General features: G+C 35.8%; 2 protein-coding genes across 3 annotated transcripts in view; one reads left to right on the forward strand and one right to left on the reverse strand.

The window, feature by feature from the left end:
* The window catches only part of LOC136031460 (prolyl endopeptidase-like), a gene marked incomplete in the record, with an annotated part of 140,705 nt that extends 125,722 nt beyond the window's left edge, over window positions 1-14,983 (reverse strand). Inside the window, 1 exon segment of the mRNA XM_065711075.1 lies at window positions 14,924-14,983. Within this exon segment, the coding sequence (XP_065567147.1) occupies window positions 14,924-14,968 (45 nt within the window).
* LOC136031461 (FMRFamide receptor-like) overlaps window positions 1-24,763 on the forward strand; it is a 68,051-nt gene that overhangs the window by 11,088 nt on the left and 32,200 nt on the right. For both annotated transcript variants that reach the window (XM_065711076.1, XM_065711077.1), the window contains exons 2-3: window positions 4,133-4,314; window positions 16,769-16,958. In XM_065711076.1, the coding sequence (XP_065567148.1) occupies window positions 4,133-4,314; window positions 16,769-16,958 (372 nt within the window). The remainder of the gene's footprint in view (window positions 1-4,132; window positions 4,315-16,768; window positions 16,959-24,763) is intronic.

Consider the following 24,763-nt stretch of genomic DNA (forward strand, 5'->3'; position numbering starts at 1 on the left):
ATTAAAGTAGGACCCACTTCACGGTTCCGGGGCCGCAACTTTTGATGGGTAGGACTAAATTTGATGAAACTCATATATTTAAAATCACCATAAAAACCCAACTCTTTTGATGTATGTATTAGTATAAAAATTCCATTTTTTGGAGTTTTGTTAACCATTGAGCTGGGTCACTCCTTATTCCGGGGCTTTATTTTTGATCTCCCCTAAGAGTAATCGCATCAGTTCAACTGTACTAAAAGATCAGAATAGAGCTCATTTAAATGACAATCCAAAGTTCTAGTACCGTTTATAGTGATTAAATAAAAAAAACTAGTTTTTTTAACTGAAAGTAAGGAGCGACATTAAAACTTAAAACGAACAGAAATTACTCCCTATATGAAATGGGTTTTCCCCTCCTAAACGCATCACTCTTTACGATAAAGTTTTTAATTGTTTTAAAAATTAGAATTGTAGCAAAGAGTAAAAAACTTTAGCTTAAAGAGCGAGGGATTGCGGAGGGAAAAACCCATTTCATATAGGGAGCAATTTCTGTTCGTTTTAAGTTTTAATGTCCCTCCTTACTTTCAGTTAAAAAACTACTTTTTTTATTTAATTTCTGAACGTTTTTGAATTAATGCATGTTTGATTTTGGCTCTCCGCGCATAAATTATTAAAATGAAATTTGAATACAAATTCTTTTTTTTGGCTAAATGGCTTTCTCTTAATTTTGATCAGACGATTTTGAGAAATAAGGGGTGGGGAAGGAGGCGTAGTTGCCCTCCAGTTTTTCGGTTACTTAAAAGGTAACTAGAACTTCTAATTTTTAACGAACATTTTTATTAGTAAAAAATATACGTAATGTAAGAATTAACTTACGTAACAAACTTTTATATTCTTATATTTTTGTTATGTATATGAGGGGATTTGTCCCCTCGTTAATACCTCGCTCTTTATACTAAATCTTAAGTTTTGTCCCAATTCCTTAAGAATGATCCCTGAATCAGGAAGGCCGTAGAAAAAGTAGTTGAAATTACTAAAAATACTTTAGCATAAAGAGCGATGTATTTATCTCCTACTAAATACCTCGCTCTTTATACTAAAGTATTTTTAAGACCCTTCATATGCTTAATAATCTCTGTTCGTTTTAAATTTCAATGCTACTCCTTACTTTCAATTGAAAAAACTTTCATGTTTATTTTTTCATTTTTTTTATAGTAATACTAGAAAATCCTGCGCCCTTTTCATTGAGTTTCTATTCCCTCATGACATATTCCTCCAAGCTAAGATCCTCCCACATAGCCCCCTCCCCTCAACCCAACCCCCCAAACTGAAAGAATCCCCCTGAAAACATCTGTACACTTCCCAATAACGATTATTGTATGTAAACATTGGTCAAAGTTTGGAACTTGCAGCCCCTCCCCCAGGGACTGTGGGGAGTAAGTCATCCCCAAAGACATAGTTATTACGGTTTTCGACTATGCTGAACAAAATGGATATCTCAAAATTTTGATCCGTTGACTTTGGGAAAAAATGAGCGTGTGAGGCGGCCTAGGTGCCCTCCAATTTTTTTTGTCACTTAAAAAGGGCACTAGAACATTTACATTAGAATGAGCCCTCTTGCAACATTCTAGGACCACTTGGTCAATACGATGACCCCTGGGAAAAAGAAAAAAAGGAAAAAAACAAACAAACAAATAAACACCCACCCGTGATCTTTCTTCTGGCAAACAATACGAAATTTCACATTTTTGTAGATAGTAACTTGAAATTTTTGCTATAGAGCTCTCTGATACGCTGAATGCGATGGTGTGATTTTCGTTAAGATGATATGACTTTTAGGGGATGTTTCCCCCTATTTTCTAAAATAAGGTAAATTTTCTCAGGCTCGTTACTTTTGATGACAAAGACTAAATGTGATGAAACTTGTATAATTAAAATCAGCATGAAAATCCGATTTTTTTGGTGTATCTTATAGCATCAAAATTCCGACTTTTAAAGTTTCGTTTTCTATTGAGCCGGGTCGCTCCTTACTACAGTTCGTTACCACGAACTGTTTGATAAAAAAAGATTATGCCATGGAAAAGTGGCATTCTCTGCCATTTATGCTACCTTACTATGATTTTGTCCGATGGAGGACCAAGTTAATATCGATTGAAAATTCTGAGATATTAGATCGATTGAAAAAAAACTATAAATCGAGCTTCCTGGTTGTAGAGAAACTAATACTGCACGATCGCATATTCGTTCCTGAAAAGTCAAGTATTCCATAAAACAGATATGGTTTATAAGGAAGTTTAGCTAAATTCTCAGCTCAAACATGTTTATTCCCTTTATTTTTGAGGAAATTATCTAAGATGATGTGTAATCACGAATCAGATATTATGAAGGAGGGGTGGATGGTTAATAGGTAGGTAGAGGGGATGCCAGAAACCTAAAAGAGTCCATGTTGGTACCCAAACTGTCTACTTCTCCATGAGCAAAAACTGATATCTAATCCCTCTTGATTTCCAGGAATATTCTTGTTTTACACCGTTATTATTGATGCTAGGAGGTTTGGGGGGGGGGATACTGTCCCTTCTATTGTCACAATTCTTTTTTATGATATTAAATTCAAATGTCTGCCAGAATATAAGTGGAAAGGAGAAGCTCTTTTGGTGGGAAGCAGAAGTGTTACTAGGAGCTTTGTTTTCAGCGATTTTAAGCGGTAATATTTTCTCTTTTCCAATGTAGTTAAACATATGTACACATTGCATTTACACATCACAGAACCCTATTAAAGAAGTTGTAATGGCTTGGGGACTTAGAAGTTCAAAAGTGAAGCACAATTTCCATTCAAATCAACAATATTACCTATCTTCGTCCACCCAAAACTCTGTAGTAAAAATATTAATGAGAACTAATTCAACTTCCAATAATTTCAGACTCTAAATTCAAACTAATTTCAACAATAACTTCCAAATTTCAAACTTCTAATTCAGTTCTAAACAAACTTCTAATTACGATGCAAGATTTTAATGCATAAGCAGAAAAACTAAAAAAATCGGATGGTACCATTTAATCTTAAATTATAGATATAGAACTTAATGGCAAGAAAGTGGGGATTTAAGGCTCCAGTACCCCACATCACATCTTTCAAGGGATGATTTAAAAGCTAATCGGACAATAAACACATTAAAACTTAAAACAACAGTAATTATACCGCATAAGAGGGTGTTGCTCCATACTCAACCCCTTACTCCTTATGCTAAAGTTGATTTTTTTACAGCGGTTGTATAAGAGCTACTGCGGAAAAAGAAGGACCGCTGAAATTGAGTTACAACCTTTTTAATGCACTAAAAGACTTTAGCGTAATGAGCAAAGGGTTAAGGAGAGGACAGCCCCCTATATACGGAATAATTTCTGTTCGTTTTAAGTTTTAATGTTGTTCCTTATTTTCAGTTGAAAAAAATTGTCGCTTATTACTGGATTATTCGATAAGTTAGTGTTGTTTTTTATGGGGAGGGGAGGGGTAAATAGGAGTTAATGAGTGATCTGAATAATGGGAGCTTTGAATTATTATGGTTAAAATAAGTCTCTTGGATATTTGATCTGATACGGTGTGAGGTTTTGCAAATTGTACTGGCGAAAAAGGGTGCCAATTTGCCTCTCGTCTGGTTTCAGCCCTTTAAAGGACACTAATTATTTTAATTTTTTAATCGTCAACGCCGATTATTAAAATTAAAAAAAAATATTAAAATAATTAAATAATTAAAATTATTTTAATTTATCCATCTTAAAAAGGCAAAAATACTTATTGAGCTAAAGGAGAAATAGTCGGAATTGTGGAATGAGTCAAGTAATGTGTCCTAAGTAATTGTAAGTTTGAGATTTTAATAGATGCTTGTTCATTCATCCATCAGGGACGTTTAAGCAATATTTTATTTTGCTAAGAAAAACTTCAGAATTTTGTCCTTTCAATTTAGAAAGAAAAGAAAAAAAGACATGAATTTAAAAAAAACCTGACCCTTCATTATTTTATGCTGCCTTATTTTTAACTGATCTGAGTTTATTTTCAATTTTTTCTTTTTGATTTTTAATTTCTTTTATTCATATATCGCTTCACTTTTATCTTTCTTTTATTTTATTGATGGAACATCAGATTTTTAATATCTAGGCTTCCGTGTGACAGGAACTCAACCTACGAAACCCTAGCCTATGAGGAGTTTCCTTTGAATTTTTGGTTCAAGGGAATTCTAGCCCCCTGCATGGCTTGTTTTGGCATAATTGGAAACCTTTTGACAGTGTTCATCCTTTCAAGGCCACAGATGATTTCGTCGATTCATATAGTCCTACTAGGTAAGTAATCAATACACAAATTGCTCTTGGGTAAGATTGTTTTCCAAGTGATTATTGTACTTATTAATCCTCTCTTAGTTTTGTGGAATGAGAGATAGAAAAAATCAACTGCCAAAGAAAGCGTTTTTCTCTCAAGATTTATACTCCCTTTGCCAGCCGGTAATTTAATTTTTTGTAGTCCTACAATTTTGATATTTTATCATTGGACGACAACTTTTCTATTATTGCTGACTTATTTTCAGCTTTATTTTTTGTTTACCAAATTACTTTCCGGATTTTTTTCACATTTTTATTTGATTGAAAATTTGTTAAAATCGATGAAAAGCATTCAAGAATGGGAATATTTTCGATGTTTTAAGCAAATCTTGATCACTATCAAAGGAAAGTTTAAGTAATATTCTAATTGTGGTTTAATGAATGGGCAGATTTAAATTAAGGTCCTTTTTTTGTTGCATGTTAGAATCGTTGCATTGTCTTATAAAATAAAAGAAAGAAAAAAAATTACCCTTATGGGTTGGACAGCCAAATTCAGTGCTTATTTTCCAATTTTATGAAGGATTGTAAAAATTAATTACTTTGGTAGAAAACTTTCTATCTTTTCCTCCATCTTTACAATTCAGCGCTTATCTTTCAAATTATCATTACTACTTTGGTGTGAGAGCAAAATTAATATTCTATTTTTTTCTCTTTTTTTCTTTCTTCGAAGAAAGAGCAGCGAAAGTAGGTTAAATTAAGCTAATCTTGCCCAAGATGCCTTTTTTTGAAAAAGTTTTTTCAAAAGAAAATAAGGAGCTACATTACACCATATGAAAAGGGAACAAGGATAAATGACAGGGGCTGTCTTCTCCGCATTTCCCATTCTTTAAACCAAAGTTGAGCTGCCATTTGGAAATACTTCTTATTCCGATTCACACACACACACACATACACACACACACACACACACACACACACACACAGACAGAGTCTCACTGACTATACCCAGTTAGATAATAACAATTAACATAACATCTACAGCAAAATCTGCTACTCAACCTGACTTTTCCAAAAGTTTTTCCCTTAAATTGTTGTGGTTTTACTTGTCATGTTAAGATTTTAACTAAATCGTGTTGCTAGTGATGATTTAATTTTGTGATTAGTTGGGATTATCATATACCTCTGCTCAGTTTATTCGACTGTTGGTGTTTAACCTGATTAAGTCTGATTGGTTTATTTTCTTATGCTTTGAGTTGTTTTTTTTTTTTTTTTCTTGAGGAGTTAGACTGTGCGTTATTGATATTATAAAGGTTTTTTTTTTTGTATCTGGCTGGTTAGTTTGGTTGGGAACTGGGTGTTTCGCTTAAGCACTGGATGTTTTCATTGTGTATACTGTGTATACCATTTTGCCTTTGTTTCCCATATTCAATCGAAATAATTTGGTTTCAGCATATACATCTTCCATGAATTTATGCGGGTCTCAGGACTGTTCCTAGGGTTAGTGCTGCCTGGAGAAAATTTAATTACGGCACTCCCCTTCCGACTCAAACATAAATGAAAAAGCACCACAAACTCCAGCCAAGGCGTCCCTCCAGCCGCTGCGCCCTCCCCCTTCCAGCAACGGCGCCCAGGAAAACTTGCTCAGGTGACCCCCCTTTAAATGGCCTTGGGTCTATTTAGCTTTGTTTATTTATCCTGCTGGTTTTATAAGTTGGCTGAGGTTTATATGGCTTTGGAGGGCTTAGCTGTCTTGTTAAAGTTATTGGTAGGTTGAGATGTCTGTAATATATTCTTTTGTTGAATTGTCAATGTAGTCATTTGTTTATACTGATTTTGCTGTATTATCGCCGTTATCGTGTTTAGTCGAGTGACTTTAGTTGCTATGTTATGATTTTGTCTTGGTAGTCCTGTCTGGTATAGGGTTTCAAAGCCAGAGTTGAGTTTACTGCACTCTGTGTTTAACTTTTATTAGTATGTAGTAGTAGTAGTAGTATTAATTTATTAACCAAAGGAAATAACACAGACAAAATCAATCGGTAGCACACCAAAAGCGTTGCTTGCGAGGGTGTGTTACTAACAAGAAAGAACAAAAAATAGAAGAGAAAAAAAAACAAAAAACAATGAGTTAATCTAATATGAGCAGAAAGGTGAAACCGTGTACCGAGAAAAAAACAATTATATAAATAATTCATACACAATCAAACAACATAATATCATGATCCCGAAGCCAAGAAAAAGAAAAAAACAACAGAAAACAATAAACAATTATTTCCAATATTAAATCAATCAATCTCAATCTATTTCAAAGGTATACCTACCAAGAAACCCCACACGCAGCACGGTCTTAAATTGATTAATGGGAAATTCTTTGGTACTTGGAACAAGCTTATTCCACAGCTTAGCCCCTCTATAAATAACTGAAAAAGCAGTCCATGTGACCATGAATATTCTGTTCTGTGACCATGAATATTAGATCTATCCCGAAAAATTCCTGTAAAACATTCTGGAACGCACCCATAATGGTACTTATACATAACAAGAGCTAAGAGCTCATATGGCACTTGTGACGAGGCGAGAAGAGCTAAGAGCCAAGACATCATATGGTATGAGCTCTAACAAAATTCTATGAATCAATAGACTGATTTAAAAAGGAAAATAAGAGGCTTAATGCCGGTCAAGATTTAAAATAAGAGCTCTGAGTCACAAAGTCCTTCTAAATATCAAAATTAATTCAGATCGGATCACCCACTCGTAAGTTATAAATACCTAATTTTTTCTAATTTTTCCTCTCCCTTTTGCCCCCCAGATGGTCGAATATGGGAAAACGACTTTATCAAGTCAAATTGTGCAGCTCCCTGACACGCCTACCAATTTTCATCGCCCTAGCACGTCCAAAAGCACCGAATTCACCAAATCACTGAACCCCTCCCCCCAACTCCCCCAAAGAGAGCGAATCCAGTACGATTCTGTCAATCATGTATCAAGGACATTTGTTTATTCTATCCACCAAGCTTCATCCCGATTCCTTCACTCCAAGTGTTTTTCCAAGGTTTCCCCCTCCAACTCCCCCAATGTCAAAAGATCTGGTCAGGATTTGAAATAAGAGCTCTGAGACATGAATTCCTTCTAAAAATCAAATTTCATTACGATCCGATCATCTATTCGTAAGATAAAAATACCCCAATTTTCATGTTTTCCAAGAATTCCTGTTTCCCCCTCCAACTCCCCCGAATGTCACAGGATCTGGTCGGAATTTGAAATTGGAACTTTAAAGCACAATATCCTTCTAAATATCAAATTTCATTAAGAACTGGTCACCCTTTCGTAAGTTAAAAATACCTCAATTTTCAAAATTACCCCCCCCCCCATTTCCACCATAGAGAGAAGATCCGGTCCAGTTATGTTAGTCACGTATCTTAGACAGGTTTCTATTCTTCCCATCCAGTTTCATCCTGATCTCACCGCTTTAAGTATTTTCTAAGATTTCCGGTCCCCCCAACTGCCCCCCCCCAATTGCGCTTGATCCGGTTGAGATTTAAAATAAGATATCTGAGTTACGAGGTCCTTCTAAATATGAAGTTTCAAGAAGATCCGATCACTCATTCGTAAGTTAAAAATACTACATTTTTTTCTTATTTTTCAGAATTCTTCCCCCCACCCCAATTGAGCGGATCCGTTCCAATTATGGAAATCACGTATGCAAGACTTCTGCTTATTTTTCCATCCAATTTTCATCCCAATTCCTCCAATCTAAGCGTTTTCCATCATTTTAGGTTTCCCCACCCTAAACTTCCCCCAATGTCACCAGATCCGGTCAGGATTTAAAATAAGAGCTTTGAGACACGATATCCTTCTAAATATCAAATTCCATGGAGATCCAATCACCCGTTCGTGAGTTAAAAATACCTCATTTTTTCTAATTTTTCAGAATTAACCCCCCCCCCCAATTACCCCAAAGAGAGCGGATCCGTTCTGGTTATGTCAATCATGTATCTAGGACTCGTGTTTTTTTTCCCACCAAGTTTCATCCCGATCCCTCCACTCTAAGTGTTTTCCAAGTTTTAGGTTTCCCCCTACCAACTCCCCCCCCCAATGTCACCAGATCCGGTCGGGTTTAAAATAAGAGCTCTGAGCCACGACATCCTTCTAAATATCAAATTTCATTGAGATCCGATCACCCGTTCGTAAGTTAAAAATACCTCATTTTTTAATTTTTCAGAAATACCCCCCCCCCCCAACTACCCCAAAGAGAGCGGATCCGTTCCGTTTATGTCAATCATCTATCTAAGACTTAAACATCTATACGCTTGCCAAATTTCATCGTCCTAGCTTACCTAGAAGTGCCTAAAGTAGCAAAACCGGGACTTTTGGTTTCCCCCTCCAACTCCCCCAATGTCGTCAGCTCCAGTCGGGATTTAAAATAAGAGCTCTGAGACACAATATCATTCCAAACATCAAATTTCATTAAGATCCAATCACCCGCTCATAAGTTAAAAATACTTCATTTTTTCTATTTTTGCAAATTAACCAGCCCCCACTACCCCTCCAGATGTTCAAATCGGGAAAATGACTATTTCTAATTTAATCTGGTCCGGTCCCCGATACGCTTGCCAAATGTCATCGTCCTAGCTTACCTGGAAGTGCCTAAAGTAGCAAAACCGGGACCGACAGACAGGCCGACAGACAGACAGACCGACAGAATTGGCGATTGCTATATGTCACTTGGTTAATACCAAGTGCCATAAAAACCAGTGTATAAAAATCACGCAATCCGGCTGCAGGCATTATAATTATCATACTGTACATTAACCTGACCGAATCCCGGTTCCCTATTCCACAAAGTGATCTAATGGCATTATTCTGCAGTACGCGGATTGGGCGAAGTATAGAGGGGAATGTCCCAAGCCATACAAACGAGCAATACCAAATATACGGATGAATCAGATAAAAATATAATAACCGTATAACATTTGAAGGAAATAAATGTTTTAGCTTACGGATAATCCCTAAATTCCGCGATAATATTCTACTTATAGCTTTTACATGGCACTTAAATGATAAAATTTCGTCAATAATAATCCCAAGGTACTTAACGGAATTTGACCGCTTAACAATTCGCTTCGGTGTAGCTATTTCCGTAATCCAAGGATAATAATCTGGGGACCGTGAAAAGATAACAAAATTTGACTTATTTATATTTAGGTCAAGCTGGTTTATCTTCAACCAAAGACATGTCATAGTCATTGCTACATTAATTGTTGAGGTAAGTTGTTGTTCAGTTGAAGCAACACACATCAATGTCGCATCATCAGCAAATAAGGGTGTAGTGATCCTGGTTCCCGAAAGTGCGGGATCCACTATATCCCCTATTCTAGAAGTAGCTGCAACAGCATTTGGCAGATCATTAATAAAAATAAAAAAAAAAGTAGGACCTAACATAGAACCCTGGGGGATACCAAATTTAACAAGACTCTTACTTGAAAAAAATCTATTAATGTGAACATAATGCTATCTGTTTTGGAGATAGTCACAAAGCAAAGCTAAAATAGCCCCCCTTAGTCTATAAAATTCACATTTTCGAAGTATTAATTGGTGGTCAACAGTGTCAAATGCCTTAACCAAATCAAGAAACAGACCCGCTACTCTAAGCTTACTGTCAAGAGCCCCATTGATTACTGAAGTTATATATGATAATGCCATGTCTGTGGTTCTCCCCTTCCTGAAGCCAAATTGAATTGGATTTAACAGATTATGCAGTTCCAAATGATCATAAACTCCAGCGTTAATACACTTTCCTAGCACACGAGAAATAACAGGTAAGACTAAGATAGGCCGATAATTTCCAAGATCATTCTTATTACCGCCTTTAAAAACAGGGGCAATTTTCAAGCAATCAGTAAACGTTCCCCGTTTCAAGCACAAATTAATGAGGGAAGTAAGAATATCAGCAACATAAGAAAACGCTATTTTTAACACCAGAAGATTGAGTGAATCACTACCTGCCGATGTATTTTTCATCCCAAAGACAATTTTCTCTACTTCATCACGAGAGAAAAGTCTCATTTACATAGAAATATCAATTGCAGTCTTCATAAAAAACTCCACGGGAGGATCATCATCAGAAGATACTATACGGGAAGATAAATCTACGCCAATATTAGTAAAATGTTTGGAAACAGCATTACATATCTCTTCGGGTTTCTTCGTTGGTAGGTCATTCTGCATTACTACTTAATCGGGAATAATAGAGTTCTCTGTTGATATCACACTTTTAATTATTTTCCATGTTTTTGCAGGGTTACCACAAGTCTCAGTGAATTTATTTACGAAATATTCTTTTTTTACATTTGTCAGTAATTTATTCAGGGCATTCCTATAATTTTTATAAATTCTTAATCAAATCGGATCATTTCCATTATTTATAGAATTCATATAAAGTTTATCTCTTTTATTAATACAGCGCAACAAGCTAGGCGACATCCATGGTTTCTTAGGATTATTTTTCCTTGATGGTGAACGAACCGTTAGTCATGTTTTTGTCACTAACAAAATTAGTTTATCGTAAAATCTTTGAAAACTCGTATTTATATCATCCGTAAGGTCTATTAAATTATTCCAATCAACTTCCGCAATTGCCTGCTTAAATTTTTAAAGGTTACTCTGGCTAAACACATGCATTGGACTCTTAGGAATTATTGGTGCTGGCTTTTGGGGAATACAGAGATCAAATCTTGTTGAAATCCCAAAATGATTGGATACATCTGTAATAATAACTCTTGGAGCTGAAAAAAACAAATTTGAAAAAATATTGTCAATTAGCTTTGATGATGAGCTGGTTACTCGTGTGCATATATTTATAGTTGAAAACAAACCATAGGACATACAAAGCTGCAATAAATCCATAGAAACACTCGCATCAAGCTCATTTAGGTCAATATTAAAATCCCCTAGCATCGTAAATGGATGTGAATTAGTTGCTAGTTTCTCCAGCTGCTTATCAAAAGATCCATAAAGATTGGTATGGAGCCAGATGGCGGCCTATACAACATAATAACAAATGCATCTTGAGGTTTCAGCCTAAGCTAAAGAATAAATGGTTCAAAAACCATTTCCTGGTATACTACTAAGTCATTTCTTACCAAAACCTCAATATCGCTTCGAATATATGCACCTTTTCCTCCATGTTGCCTAAACTGTCGATTCCTATTGTAGAATTTATATCCTGGTATCAAACAGTTCGTGGTAACGAACTGTAGTAAGGAGCGACCCGGCTCAATAGTAAACGAAACTCTAAAAAACGGAATTTCGATGCTAAAAGATATATCAAAAGAATCGTATTTTTATGCTGATTTTAAATATATAAGTTTAATCAAATTTAGTCTTTGTCATCAAAAGTTACGAGCCTGAGAAAATTTGCCTTATTTTGGAAAATAGGGGGTAAAACCCCCTAAACGTCATAGGATCTTAACGAAAATCGCACCATCGCATTCAGCGTATCAGAGAACTCTATAGAAAAAATTTCAAGGTCCAATCTACAAAAATGTGGTATTTCGTATTTTTTGCCAGAAGACAAATCATGGGTGCGTGTTTATTTGTTTTTTTGTTGTTTTTTTTTTTTTCCCAGGGGTCATCATATCGACCAAATGGTCCTAGAGTGATGCAAGAGGGCTCATTCTAACGGAAATGAAAAGTTCTAGTGCCCTTTTTAAGTGACCAAAAAATTGGAGGGCCCCTAGGCCCCCTCCCACGCTCATTTTTTCCCAAAGTCAACGGATCAAAATTTTGAGATAGCCATTTTTTTCCGCATAGTCGAAAACCATAAGAACTATGTCTTTGGGGATGACTTACCCCCCACAGTCCCTCGGGGAGGGGCTACAAGTTACAAACTTTGGCCAATGTTTACATACAGTAATGGTTACTGGGAAGTGTACCGACGTTATCAGGGGGATTTTTTTGGTTTGGGTGTGGGGTTCAGGGGAGGGGGCTATATGGGAGGATCTTTCCTTGGAGGAATATTTCATGGGGGAAGAGAAATTCAATGAAAAGGGTACAGGAGTTTCTAGCATTACTATAAAAAAAAACAATGAAAATATAAACATGAAAAAGTTTTTTCAATTGAAAGTAACGAGAAGCATTAAAACTTAAAACAAACAGAGATTATTACGCATATGAGGGGTTCTAAAAATACTTTAGCATAAAGAGCGAGGTATTTAGGAGGAGATAAATACTTCGCTCTTTATGCTAAAATTTTTTTAAGTAATTTCAACTATTTATTCTACGGCCTTTCTGATTCAGGGGTCATTCTTAAAGAATTGGGACAAAACAAGATTTAGTGTGAAGAGCGAGGTATTAACGAAGGGACCAACCCCCTCATATATATAATCAAAAATATAAGAATATAAAAGTTTGTTACGTAAGTTAATTCTTAAGTTACGTATTTTTTTTACTAATAAAATCGTTCGTTAAAAATTAAAAGATCTAGTTGCCTTTTTAAGTAACCGAAAAATTGGAGGGCAACTAGGCCTCCTTCCCCACCCCTTATTTCTCAAAATCGTCTGATCAAAACTAAGAGAAAGCCATTTAGCCAAAAAAAGAATTAATATGCAAATTTCATTTTAATAATTTATGTACGGAGAGCCAAAATTAGACATGCATTAATTCAAAAACTTTCAGAAATTAAAAAAAAAAACAAGTTTTTTGAAATGAAAGTAAGGAGCGACATTAAAACTTAAAACGAACAGAAATTACTCCGTATATGAAAGGGGTTTTTCCTCCTCGACGCCCCGCTCCTTGCGCTAAAGTTTGATTCTTTCTCGCAACTCTACTATTTAAAACAATAAAAAACTTTAGCGCAAGGAGTGGGAACCTCGGTACATGGTTTCAATAAAAATAACAAACAGACACAGAAAAGAAAAACAAATTGAAAAACAAAAATAATCTACTTGAAAACACTAATTAGATTGGCATACTACTGAATTCATTTCGTCAATACATTTATTAATTATCTCCGATTGGCCCTCCACAATATTCTTTAAAATCAGAAGTTCAGATTTAACTGTTGCAAGTTCACTTTCAAGCACATTATTATTATTTACTATCGATGTAACAGATTGGTCACTGCACATATATCAGATTTTATCTCCAAGACATTATGTTGGAGTGCCTCAATGTTTGTATTTATGGACTGCACCATTTCCAATATTTTAATAATATTTTCAGCATTTATTCTCTGACAATCAGTGAGAACGCTACCATCAGAATTATTTGTCGAAATCATCACAGGGTCCGATAATTCCGTTTCATTTCGGTTACGTTTACCGCTGCCTTTCTTTCCCATATTATCAAACAGTTCGTGGTAACAAACTGTAGTAAGGAGCGACCAGGCTCAATAGTAACCGAAACTCTAAAAAATCAAATTTTGATACCAATAGTTATATCAAAAGAATGGCATTTTAATGCTGATTTTAAATATATAAGTTTTATCCAGATTAGTTTTACCCATCAAAAGTTGCGAGCCTGAGAAATTTTTTTTTTTTTTTTCCAGAAGACAAATCACGGATGCGTGTTTATTTGTTTTTTTTCCCCCAGGGGTGATTGTATCGACTCAGTGGTCCTAGAATGTCGCGAAAGGGCTCATTCTAACGGAAATTAAAAGTTATAGTACCCTTTTTAAGTGACCAAAAAAATTGGAGGGCACCTAGGCCCCCTCCCACGCTCATTTTTTCCCCAAAGTCACCGGATCAAAATTCTGAGATAGCCATTTTATTCACCATAGTAAAAAAAACCAGTAATTATGTCTTTGGGAACGACTTACTCCCCCGCAGTCCCCGTGGGAGGGGCTGCAAGTTACAAACTTTGACGTGTGTTTACATATAGTAATGGTTACTGGGAAGTGAACCGACGTTTTCAGGGGGATTTTTTTGGTTTGTGGGGGAGGTTACCGGGGAGGATCTTTCCATGGAGGAACTTCTCATGGGGGAAGAGACTTTCAATGGAGGAGGTGCAGGATTTTCTAGTATTATTTAAAGAAACAATGAAAAAATAAATATGAAAAGTTTTTTTTCTACTGAAAGTGAGAAGCAGCATTAAAGCTTAAATCGAACAGAAATTATTACGCATATGAGGGGTTTACCTTCTCGTAATACCTCGCTCTTTACACTAAAGTATTTTTAGTAATTTCAACTATTTATTCTACGGCCTTTGTGATTCAGGGGTCATTCTTAAGGAATTGGGATAGAATTTAATCTTTAATGTAAAGAGCGAGGTATCGACGAGGGGTAAGCCCCCTCATATCTATATATATAAAAATAAGTTGTCTGTGTGTGTGTGTGTGTGTCTGTCGAGTGACGTCATGTTTTTGTGTCGACTGACGTCATGTTTTCGACTGACGAAATTATAAGGATTGAGCTGTATGCGTCGTGAAGTTACGCTAAAGCTTTTTTTACTGTTTTAAAATGTAGAGTTAAGAAAAAGAGTCAAACTTTAGCGTAAAGAGCGGGTCGTTGAGGAGGAAAAGCCCCTTTCAAATACGGAGTAATTTCTGTTCGTTTCAATTTTTAATGTCGCTCCTTACTTTCATTTAAAAAAAAAACTTGTGTTTTTTTGTTTTATCAAAATAAGACTATTCGCCTACCTCTATATGAACTATATTTCCCCACGCTAGTTCCCAGCGTGCCATGTATATATGCGTTGAAAGGGTACGTCTGACACCCAAATAAATAACTTTCTTAAACAGAAAATGCTGGCCAAAAATACAGGATGCAGGAAACTCCTTATTCAATTATCAATTAAAGTTATGTCGAGCTATCACGAGTATTCACAGAGTCAAAAACATTACATAGCATTCGATGCGTCAGGTTAAATGAAGTCAAACAAGCTCACTCATTGACTACTGAATGAGAACTGGATGATGGAAGGAATTTTGGGTATAGAGATGGTTGGTCTGAATTATGGTTACCCTCTGCTGGGTCTTGCTAGGCGTATTATTACTTTTCTTTAGTATTAAACACAGGGAATTAAACCAGAAATAAGTTGTTCAGAGCATATTTCCGTGGGGAGGGGGATTTTTCCGTGGAGATGGAGCCAAATATCCTGACTCTATTTAAAAGACAATAATAAATTAAATAAAAAAAAGTTGTTCAGCTGAAAGTAAGGAGCGACATTAAAACTTAAAATAAATAGAAATTATTACGTGTATGAGGGGGTTGCGTCCTTCTCAACACCTCGCTCTTTACGCTAAAGTCTAAATTTTCTCCCACTTCTTTAATAATGACTCCTGAAACACAAGAATCGTTTAATTAGAACAATGCGTAGCTTTTAAAGTGCCGAAAAACTTTGGGGTGAAGAATTAGGAGTTGAGGAGGGGGAAATCCTTCTCATATACGTAATAATTCCTGGGGTTCGTGTAAACCTTGAGGCATTGTTATATGTTATTTGAACTATCTTGTTTTAGAATGGATATTCCAAAATTTCAATCGTTCCAAAATTCCAAAATTTCAGATGCGTTCCATGAAAGAGTGGTAATTAGAGGTGTGGGTCTGGTTGACTTCCATCACTTTTGACTCTTAAAGGGGAACTAGAACTTCAAATTTTAAACAAATGAGTCACCTCTAATGTTTATACAACCATCCCTTCCATAAGAAAACCTCAAATGCCCCGGGACATGACTTACAACCCTTGCCCCCAGACTCTGGTGGTTTTAACATTCCCAAAAGCCTTGTTATGATATCTTCGGACTATTTTGAATAAAATGGCTATCTCAAAATTTCTGTTGTCTGCATTTCAGGAAAAGACAACTCTTGGGGGTAGCGGCCCTATGATCACTTTGAATCTTAAAAAGGGCACTAAAACTTCTAATTGCCCTTAAAATGAGACCCCTCTGAAGGATATACAGCCATCTTCTATATAAAAACTTTATATGCCCCAAGGGCGTAACTTATAACCCTTGCCCTGAGGGCTGTGGTGTGGTTATCATCCTCAACGCATAATGACCCTTTAACTACGCTGAACGACCTCAGGGAATTGATTTCTATTGGCTTGCTCTTTATTTGTCAAAAAATCAACTTCGCTACCAAAACAAAATCACAATGCGAATCAGGGTCTAAAATCAAAGGCTAAGGTAAATCAGGGTCGGACTACACTCCACTACCCCTCCCCCTTTCTCTCTCAATACCTCCAAATACATTGGATGTCATTTGTGATTTACTTAGTAGCCTACGATATCTATTTTGGGCAATTTGGCTTTTAAGTTTCAAAATATCAATAAAAAAAAAATGAAAATTCTTATAGATGTCAAGATTAAAGGAACGAAAAAGCTTTTAGAATAGACTAATTTCTTAGATCAGTATTTCGTAAAATGTACTAGTAGCATTTGGTTGAGACATGATTGCATAGATTATAGAAACCACTTTTTGGATAAAAATTTCTTGTTTCTGGATAGTATGGTAATTACAAAAACTAAATAGAAATTTTTCCATAGGTCTAGCTGTAGCTGACACGATCGTTCTTCTAGCAACGCTGTTTATAATTTTTCTTCCGACCCTGTGCGCATTTGCTGTAATAAGACTACCCTGCCCTTTAATATATTACATGATCCCATGGAGTTACTTCATAGGACTTACCGCTCAAACCTGTTCAACATATTTAACAGTAGCTGTGACGCTAGAAAGGTAAATAGAATTTCGAACCATTTCATTCTTAAGTGCATGATAAAAAAAGAAAAAAAAAAGAGAAATCAATGTCACATACTTCTGTGTTGAAAGAGTGCTCTATTTTCTGGCTTATTTTGTGACATATATACTGCCATCTGGCACGTACGCAGGGGGGGAGCCTTCGGTCCTACCCCCCCCCGAAATTTTGTGAAATTTCCCTATGTTTTTTTGGGATTTCTGGCAAAAGTAGTACATTTATTAAGAATCTAGATACATGTGTGAAGCCTTTTTTGGGGGATTTTACAGCATGCAATTATCCGGTCAAGTCATTGCTCAATTATTAACCCATTTTCTGTCTAACTTTTTACCCTCTTTGAAGTAATTAGCAATTGTACTCTTATTATTTTTTTTATAAAGAGAGTTTGCCTTCCACAGCAAAATAGAATCATCCTTGATATTAGGGCGTTTATCCCCCCTTTTCAGGATAAAGTACAGCTTTTAATGGATCAATTTTGGAAACTATCATTTTTTGCTAAAATCTACGTTTTTGCAATAGAAGAACTACCCCCACAGCGCCCATATTGGACTATTAACCCTAAAGTTTCTCCGTCATTGGGATATAATAGATTAATCACTGGTTCTAAATCGCCATAAACATAACCTGAGCCTAAAACGCACTTTTGAGGCTTCAGTCTTCTTCCCCCCATCCACCACTACAATACTACAGATTACAGTTAATTTGTATTTTCCGATATACGTGCTTTTTGCATTACAAAATAAAAAAAGTGCTTCTTTATATCTGCTATTTCGAAAGTTTTGGGCCCACCCGAAAAAAAAAAATTCCTGCGTACTTGTCTGACTACCATGATATTTCTTAACGTTAGATAGGAAAGTCTAGGTTTGACTCTAAAGTCGAAGTCTGAAAGTCAGGTTTGACTGACTTTCATATACGAAGTAACTTCTGTTCGTTTTAAGTTTTAATGTCGCTCCTTACTTTCAGTTAAAACAACTTGTTTCTTTTTATATTTAATTTCTGAACGTTTTTGAATCAATGCATGTTTTGATTTTGGCTCTTCGCAGAGAAATAATTGAAACGAAATTTGCATTTTTTTTGCTAAATGGCTTTCTCATGGTCTTGATCGAATGATTTTGAGGAAAAAAGGAGTGGGGGAGGAAGCATAGTTGCCCTCCTATTTTTTGGTTACTTAAAAAGGCAAATAGAGTTTTTAATTTTTTACGAATGTTTTTATAAGTAAAAGATATACGTAACTTATAAATTAGCTTACGTAACGAACTTTTGTATTCTCATGTTTTTATTACAATTATAAGGGGGGTCACCCCCTCGTCAGTACCTCGTTCTTTAGACTAAAGCTTAAATTTTGTCCCAATTCATTAACAATGACCCCTGAATCACAAAAGTCATAGAATAAATAGTTGAAATTACTAAAAATACTTTAGCGTAAAGAGCGAAGTATTAGGAGGAGGTGAGGTCTGTGTAATAATTTCTGTTCATTTTATGTTTTAATGCTGCTCCTTACTTCCAGTTGAAAAAACTTTTTCATATTTATTTTTTTATTGTTTTTTTTTTAATAATGCTAGAAAATCCTGCGCTCCCTTCATAGAAACTTTCTTCCCCCATGAGAAATTCCTCGATGGAAAGTACCCCCAACATATACCCCTCTTCTCAAACCCTCCCCCCAACCAAAAAGTACTCCTTAAAACGTCTGTACACTTCCCAATAACCATTACTATATGTAAGCACTGGTCAAAGTTTGTAACTTGTAGCCCCTCCCACGGGGACTGTGGGAGAGTAAGTGGTCCCCAAAGACATAGTTCTAAGATTTATTCAACGCTGAAGAAAATGGCTATCTCAGAATTTTGATCCGTTGACTTTGGGAAAATAATTAGCGTGGGAGGGTGCCCTCCAAATTTTTTTGGTCACTTAAACAGGTTATAAGAACTTTTCATTTCCGTTAGAATGAGCCCTCTCGCAACATTCTAGTACCACTGGGTCGAGACAATCACCCCTGGGGAAAAAGCAAACAAACAATAAACACGCATCCGTGATCTGCCTTCTGGCAAAAAATACAAAATTCCACATTTTTGTAGATAGGAGATTGAAACTTCTACAATTGGGTTCTTTGATACACTGAATCTGATGGTCTGATTTTCGTTAGGATTCCATGACTTTCAGGGGGCTTTCCCCCAATTTTCTAAAATAAGGCAAATTTTCTCAGGCTCGTAACTTTTGATGGGTAAGACTAAACTTGATGAAATCTATATATTTAAAATCAGCATTAAAATGCGATTCTTTTGGTGTAGCTATTGGTATCAAAATTCCGTTTTTTTAGGATTTTGGTTACTATTGAGCCGGGCCGCTCCTTACTACAGTTCGTTGCCACGAACTGTTTGAAAAGGAACGCAAAAAGCTGATAGGTTCGTTTGTATGAAATATTAAGCGAGTTAAAACAATGAATTGCTTAGTCAAACTGCTTTTTCTTACAATTAAACTCCTTAGTCGTATTTATTATAGGCCTTATTAGATGCATATACATTGTGAAAACGGCCTCAAAGCCAGTCAAAACAGTCATGGAAAAGCGGTGTAGGATTTACACTATTATTTTTGTTTCTATGTGTTAATTTGTATTTACTACATTCACCTGATTTCTTTCGCTATTATTTTCTTTACTTGTCACATAAATCAATTTTGGAAACCAACCCCTCTCTCTTTTAATATGTCCTGTTCTTCAATATTATATATTGCAATCAGTGACGTCGTTTTTTTTGGGTGGGGGTAGGGGGATAAAGGGGTAGTTTCAAGGGAAGTAGCTCATGCCCCTTGACTCTCTGGCTGTAGACCCCTCTTGCCCCCTTCTCTCCAATAAAAATGCAGAAGGTAAGACGCCTGATTGTAATTATGTTAGTCCATAGGGCTTAGTACTGAAAGTTCTTCAACATACATAAAAGTAGCTGTGACTCTAGAAATGGAACGACAGCTTTTCAATAGCTTTAACTGTTGTAAAAAATAAAAGAGAGGGATTAGGGTCCCTTAGATCAGAGGTAGCGCAATAGTGCTGCCTAAGTAAAGAGTGTTGTTGGCACAATGTATTATTTAATTATTTATTGGTTTTAGACCAGGGCACTTCAAATCAAAGTATTTGTCGTAGAGACTTCGAAAAGTGCTCACTCAATTGGAAATTTAAAGGGCGAATGCCCTTTCTAATAGTAGAAAGTGATTGAAGGGATCCAACCACCCTCCTACTCCTATAATTTCCTCAAAAAATCTAAATTTTTAGATATTAATTTTGTTCAACGTAGCTTGAAAGTTCGGAAATTATGTCTTTAACGATGACAAAACCCCACAGCCCTTGAGCAAGGGTTGTAAGTTATACCGTGGGGACGAGTAAGGTTCTTATAAAAAAGTGCGGTCGTAAAAACTTAAAAAATGGCTTATTCGATTGGTAATCAGAATTTCTAGTGTCCTTTTTAAGAGTAAAAAGGGATTTTTGAGCAGCCCCCTCTAAGCCCATCATTTCCCCAAAAAGATGTGTAATCCAAAATTTAGAAATGGCAATTTAGTTCATCGTTGTTTCAGATCTGGAAATTATTTTTGTGAGGAAGACACCCACGCCCCCACAGCAGAGCAAGGGTTTTAAGTTATGCTTTGCGGGTATATAGTTTTTTTTCTTTCTAAGAAATGGTGGTCGTATATACTTTGGAGGGGACACATTGGATTGGTAATCAGATTTTGTAGTCCCCTTTTTAAGACTAAAGGTAATCAAAGAGCAGCTATCCCCCCACACCCCGTATCTAAAAAAAAATTGAGACAGTCATTTCGTTCAAAATAGTCCAAAGATCACACGACAGAATGTTGTTGACTTTGTATCGAAATGTTTTTTCCAAGTTTTCCGTTCTTTAGTTTCAAGCTCGAAATGAAAAATTCTGGCCTAGTTTACCTAAATATATTTTAACCTTAGAAGGAAGGCTTAGAATGGCTTTTGAGTTTTCAACGGGAAGGCGCAAGCAAAACAGGTATATTTGTTTAAAATATAAATAGTATTTTACTGAACATTTTAATTTTCATAGCTGGCATAAATTAACCGACAAAACTAATCACTTAAGTTAATTGACACACTAAAGACAACGAATACTTCTAGGGTTTTTCTAACTTTACTAATTGATGCTTAACAAAGACTAGAATAAAGAAGTCTATACTACATTATGAGGATAAGACCCAAACATACAGTAAACCAGAGGGTAAATTTGGAACAATATTGTATTTTGCTTCTTTATGGGTTCATTTTTTTAATGTTCTGGCCTTGGGAAGGCATAGGGGTTTTGAGCCCTACTCATGTTAATTAATGCTCATTTTGAGTTTGACTCGGTTGTTTAGTGTTATTTCTGTTTGTTTGGGTTTCATTTATTTATCGCTGCTGATTTGCGGTGGTTTTACACTTGGTAGATTATATGATTCTTTTTTTACTTAATAAGGGGTTTAATATGGGTTCTTTACTTTTCTTTGGAATAATTATTTTTTGGAAAGATTTTTTTTTAGTTAATCTGCGTAAAAAAGTGTGGTTAAATTCAATTGGTTTATTTTGTGGCGTATTTTCATGTGCTAATCACATTATTTCCTAAGCATGCTTCAGAAAGGAATGCCAAATAACCCCAGTGTTTATACCCGTTGTTGACTTAACCTGATTTTTCTCCATCCAATATTAAGACAGTAAAAAAGGGCAAACAACTGATTGGTTCTACTGTTTGAAAATTTCCACGTAGTGGATATTCTGTGGAGGAAATTTTCTACAAGGATGATTGGGGGGGATTAGCCCTAGCATCGTTAAAAAAAATCTTCTGTTCAAACGCCAGATCCTCACATTTTTTTCTACCATGGATCATGAGCCATAAAAATTTTATATTTCCAATGTGGCATTTGGGTGATGACCTTTTTTAGGACATGACTTTTTTATTTTGCAACTTGAAGGGGGAAAGGAGCAATTGAAAATTCTCTACGTCAAGGATCGTCAAGGATATGAATAGCAACTCCTAAGCACAAAAGAAATAGTAAAAACAGTTCTCAAATATGCAAAATGCCCGATTTGAAGTGTAATTAAACGGAAAAGATATTTATTCAGTGAATCAAAAAAGCGGCATAACAATTTTAAACAAACCAATGTTTTCCTGTACATGAGGGGGGCTGCCACACATATAGCATTTGGGACATGTAGCTGCGTCTTCAAAAATTGCTGCGAAGTTGAGTATAATCTTAAAATCTTAATCTTATCTTTAATATTAATCTTATAATCATTTTAATCTTATATAATCTTAATCTTAAAATATAGAAATAGTAAATAGTAAGTACATAAATATATAAATAGTAGAAATAGTGTGATCATAATATTAAAATCATTTTTCTTAAAATCTTCATTTTTCTCCAGTGGGAAAAATGGGGGGACGAATAAACTTTACGATATATAATTAGTTTGAATGGGCTTAGAATCTAATTAAATAAAAACAAAATTTTAACTAAAAAAAAAAAACTTGGCGACATTAAAACTTAAAACGAACAGATATTATTCTGTATATGAAAGGGACTGTCCCCTTTCCAATTCCTCGCTCTTTTCTCTAAGGTTAGACTCTTTCAACTCTACTTTTTAAAACAATAAGAACCTTAGCGTGAAGAACAAAGCCTTGAGGTGCGGACAACCCCTTTCATATACGGAATAATTTTTGTTCGTTTTAAGTTTTAATGTCGCTCCTTACTTTCAGTTAAAAAAGCTTATTTTTTAAAATTTATTTTTTTTGGAACGTTTTTCGACTAATGCAGGTTCGAGTTTGACTGACCGTACATAAAAAATTCAAAAAGAACAAGCAAATTAATTTCAGAAGATTTATGGCGAAAAATGAGGTAATGAGGAGTGTTGTCCCCTCCTCAATACCTTGTTCTTTACGATACATCGGTTAGAAGTTTTAAAAACATTTCCTATTCTAATTAAACGGCCCCTGTGTTCCAAATTTAGTAAACAGTGAAACTTTAGCGTAAAGAATGAGGTATTGAGGGGGGGACAACCCTTCATATAAGGAATAATTTCTGTTCATTTTTCGGTTAATGGCGGTAAATCTGTTTCACTCTCTATGAAGTATACCCCTCCCCCTCAGGGAAAAATCTTCCGTGGAAATTTCGTCCAACGTAAAGTACACCTCCCTCCGTCAAATTTCCTCTAGATAGTTCCATCCTCGCTGACAATCCCCCTCCTTGTAAAATCGCTTGCGGACGATTCACCCTGGAAAATCCTCCCTGGCATTCTTTCATTTTAATAGGACTTTAATTTCTTATTGGTTTTTCGATCACTCCTGAAATACCCCTTTCTATGGAATTTATTTCCCAGAAAATAAAACACGCGGAAAAAAGCCCCTGGAAGATTCCCCCGGAGCATCTCCACATAGAAAATTTGGCAAAGAGAACGTAAGACAATTAAAATGAATTCCGTATAGCAATTCTGTCAAGACCGTCAGTGTAAAATTTACTCTGGAATATTCACTCCTTAAAAATACCCTTCCCAAAGAAAGATTTTTCCCATAGAGGTATACCTGAAGCACACTCCCCGAGCCCCCCCCTCCCTGAAAAATGGATGTCAACTTCTAGATTTGCTAAAAACTCTAATATTATACTATTAGACCATAGCACTTTGCAATGTACCTACAGATTTATAGTGACGAATCTGTTAAAAATGGTAAATCAGAGGCAATAGACGTCATGCCTCAATTACGTAACCATCCCAACAAGCCTTTCAAATTTTTCTTCAATTATGTCAGCAGATAACACTGCGTTGTTCAAGGCACTAAAATGCATTGAACAGATCGCCCTATGGAATATTAAAATTACCCTTTCACACATATTATAGATCAGTCCTGGAAGTTGCTGGAACGTAACTCCAGAAGTTGCTGGAACACAACTCCAGAGTGTTCTCGGAAAACTCCAGCAGAAAGTGAATATTGATTCCAGGACCTGATAAAAATGTCTTCCTAGTAGGCTATGTTTCCAGACCTTAGACCCTACACAGGGTGTCCTATCTAGGGAATCTAGAGACCCTTACCCTTAATAGAAGACACACCCACCACGAATTTAGATACAGCTAATAAGCTCAAATAAAACAGAGTGTCACCTTCTAGATATACTAAAATCTCTGATGATATAATATTATACTGTCGCACCTCGCAATTTGCCTAGAGATTTATAATGACGATTCAGTTAAAAATGGGAAATCAGAGGCAGTAGACGTCATACCTCTGTTACGTAACAATCCTAAAAAAACTTCAAGATTGTTCTTCCATCATGTCTTTAGAAAACACAGCGTTATTGCAGGAGTTAAAACACATTGAACATATCTAACTAACTAACTAACAACTCACCGCAGCAACAAGCCATCTGAGTCCAACACAGCTACATATGCTCCTCCTAAATCCCAATCTATTCAGAGGCTCCCTCTTTCCAATTTCCTTCAAATTTTTCTTTATGACATCTTGCCCCCCTCCCCCAAGCCGCAGACGATCTGCTTTCCGTTTAGCCCTAGACGGTTCACCGAAAAGAACAATTTTCGGCAATCTACCATTTCTCATCTCCGGAGCATGCCCTACCCATCTCAACCTTTTTATCATTATAGCTTTAGAAAGCGGAAGTGAATAGTACTTTTCATAGCCTACTGTTTGAAATACGGTCAGTCAGCCGGGTACCCAGAGATCCGTAGGCAATTTCTCTGGAAAACATCTAGCACATCTGCATCTGCATTTTGGAGCACCCATGCTTCAGAGCCATAGAACTG

This window comes from Artemia franciscana, chromosome 9 (genome assembly GCF_032884065.1).
Source record: "Artemia franciscana chromosome 9, ASM3288406v1, whole genome shotgun sequence".
Taxonomy (NCBI): Eukaryota; Metazoa; Arthropoda; class Branchiopoda; order Anostraca; family Artemiidae; genus Artemia; species Artemia franciscana.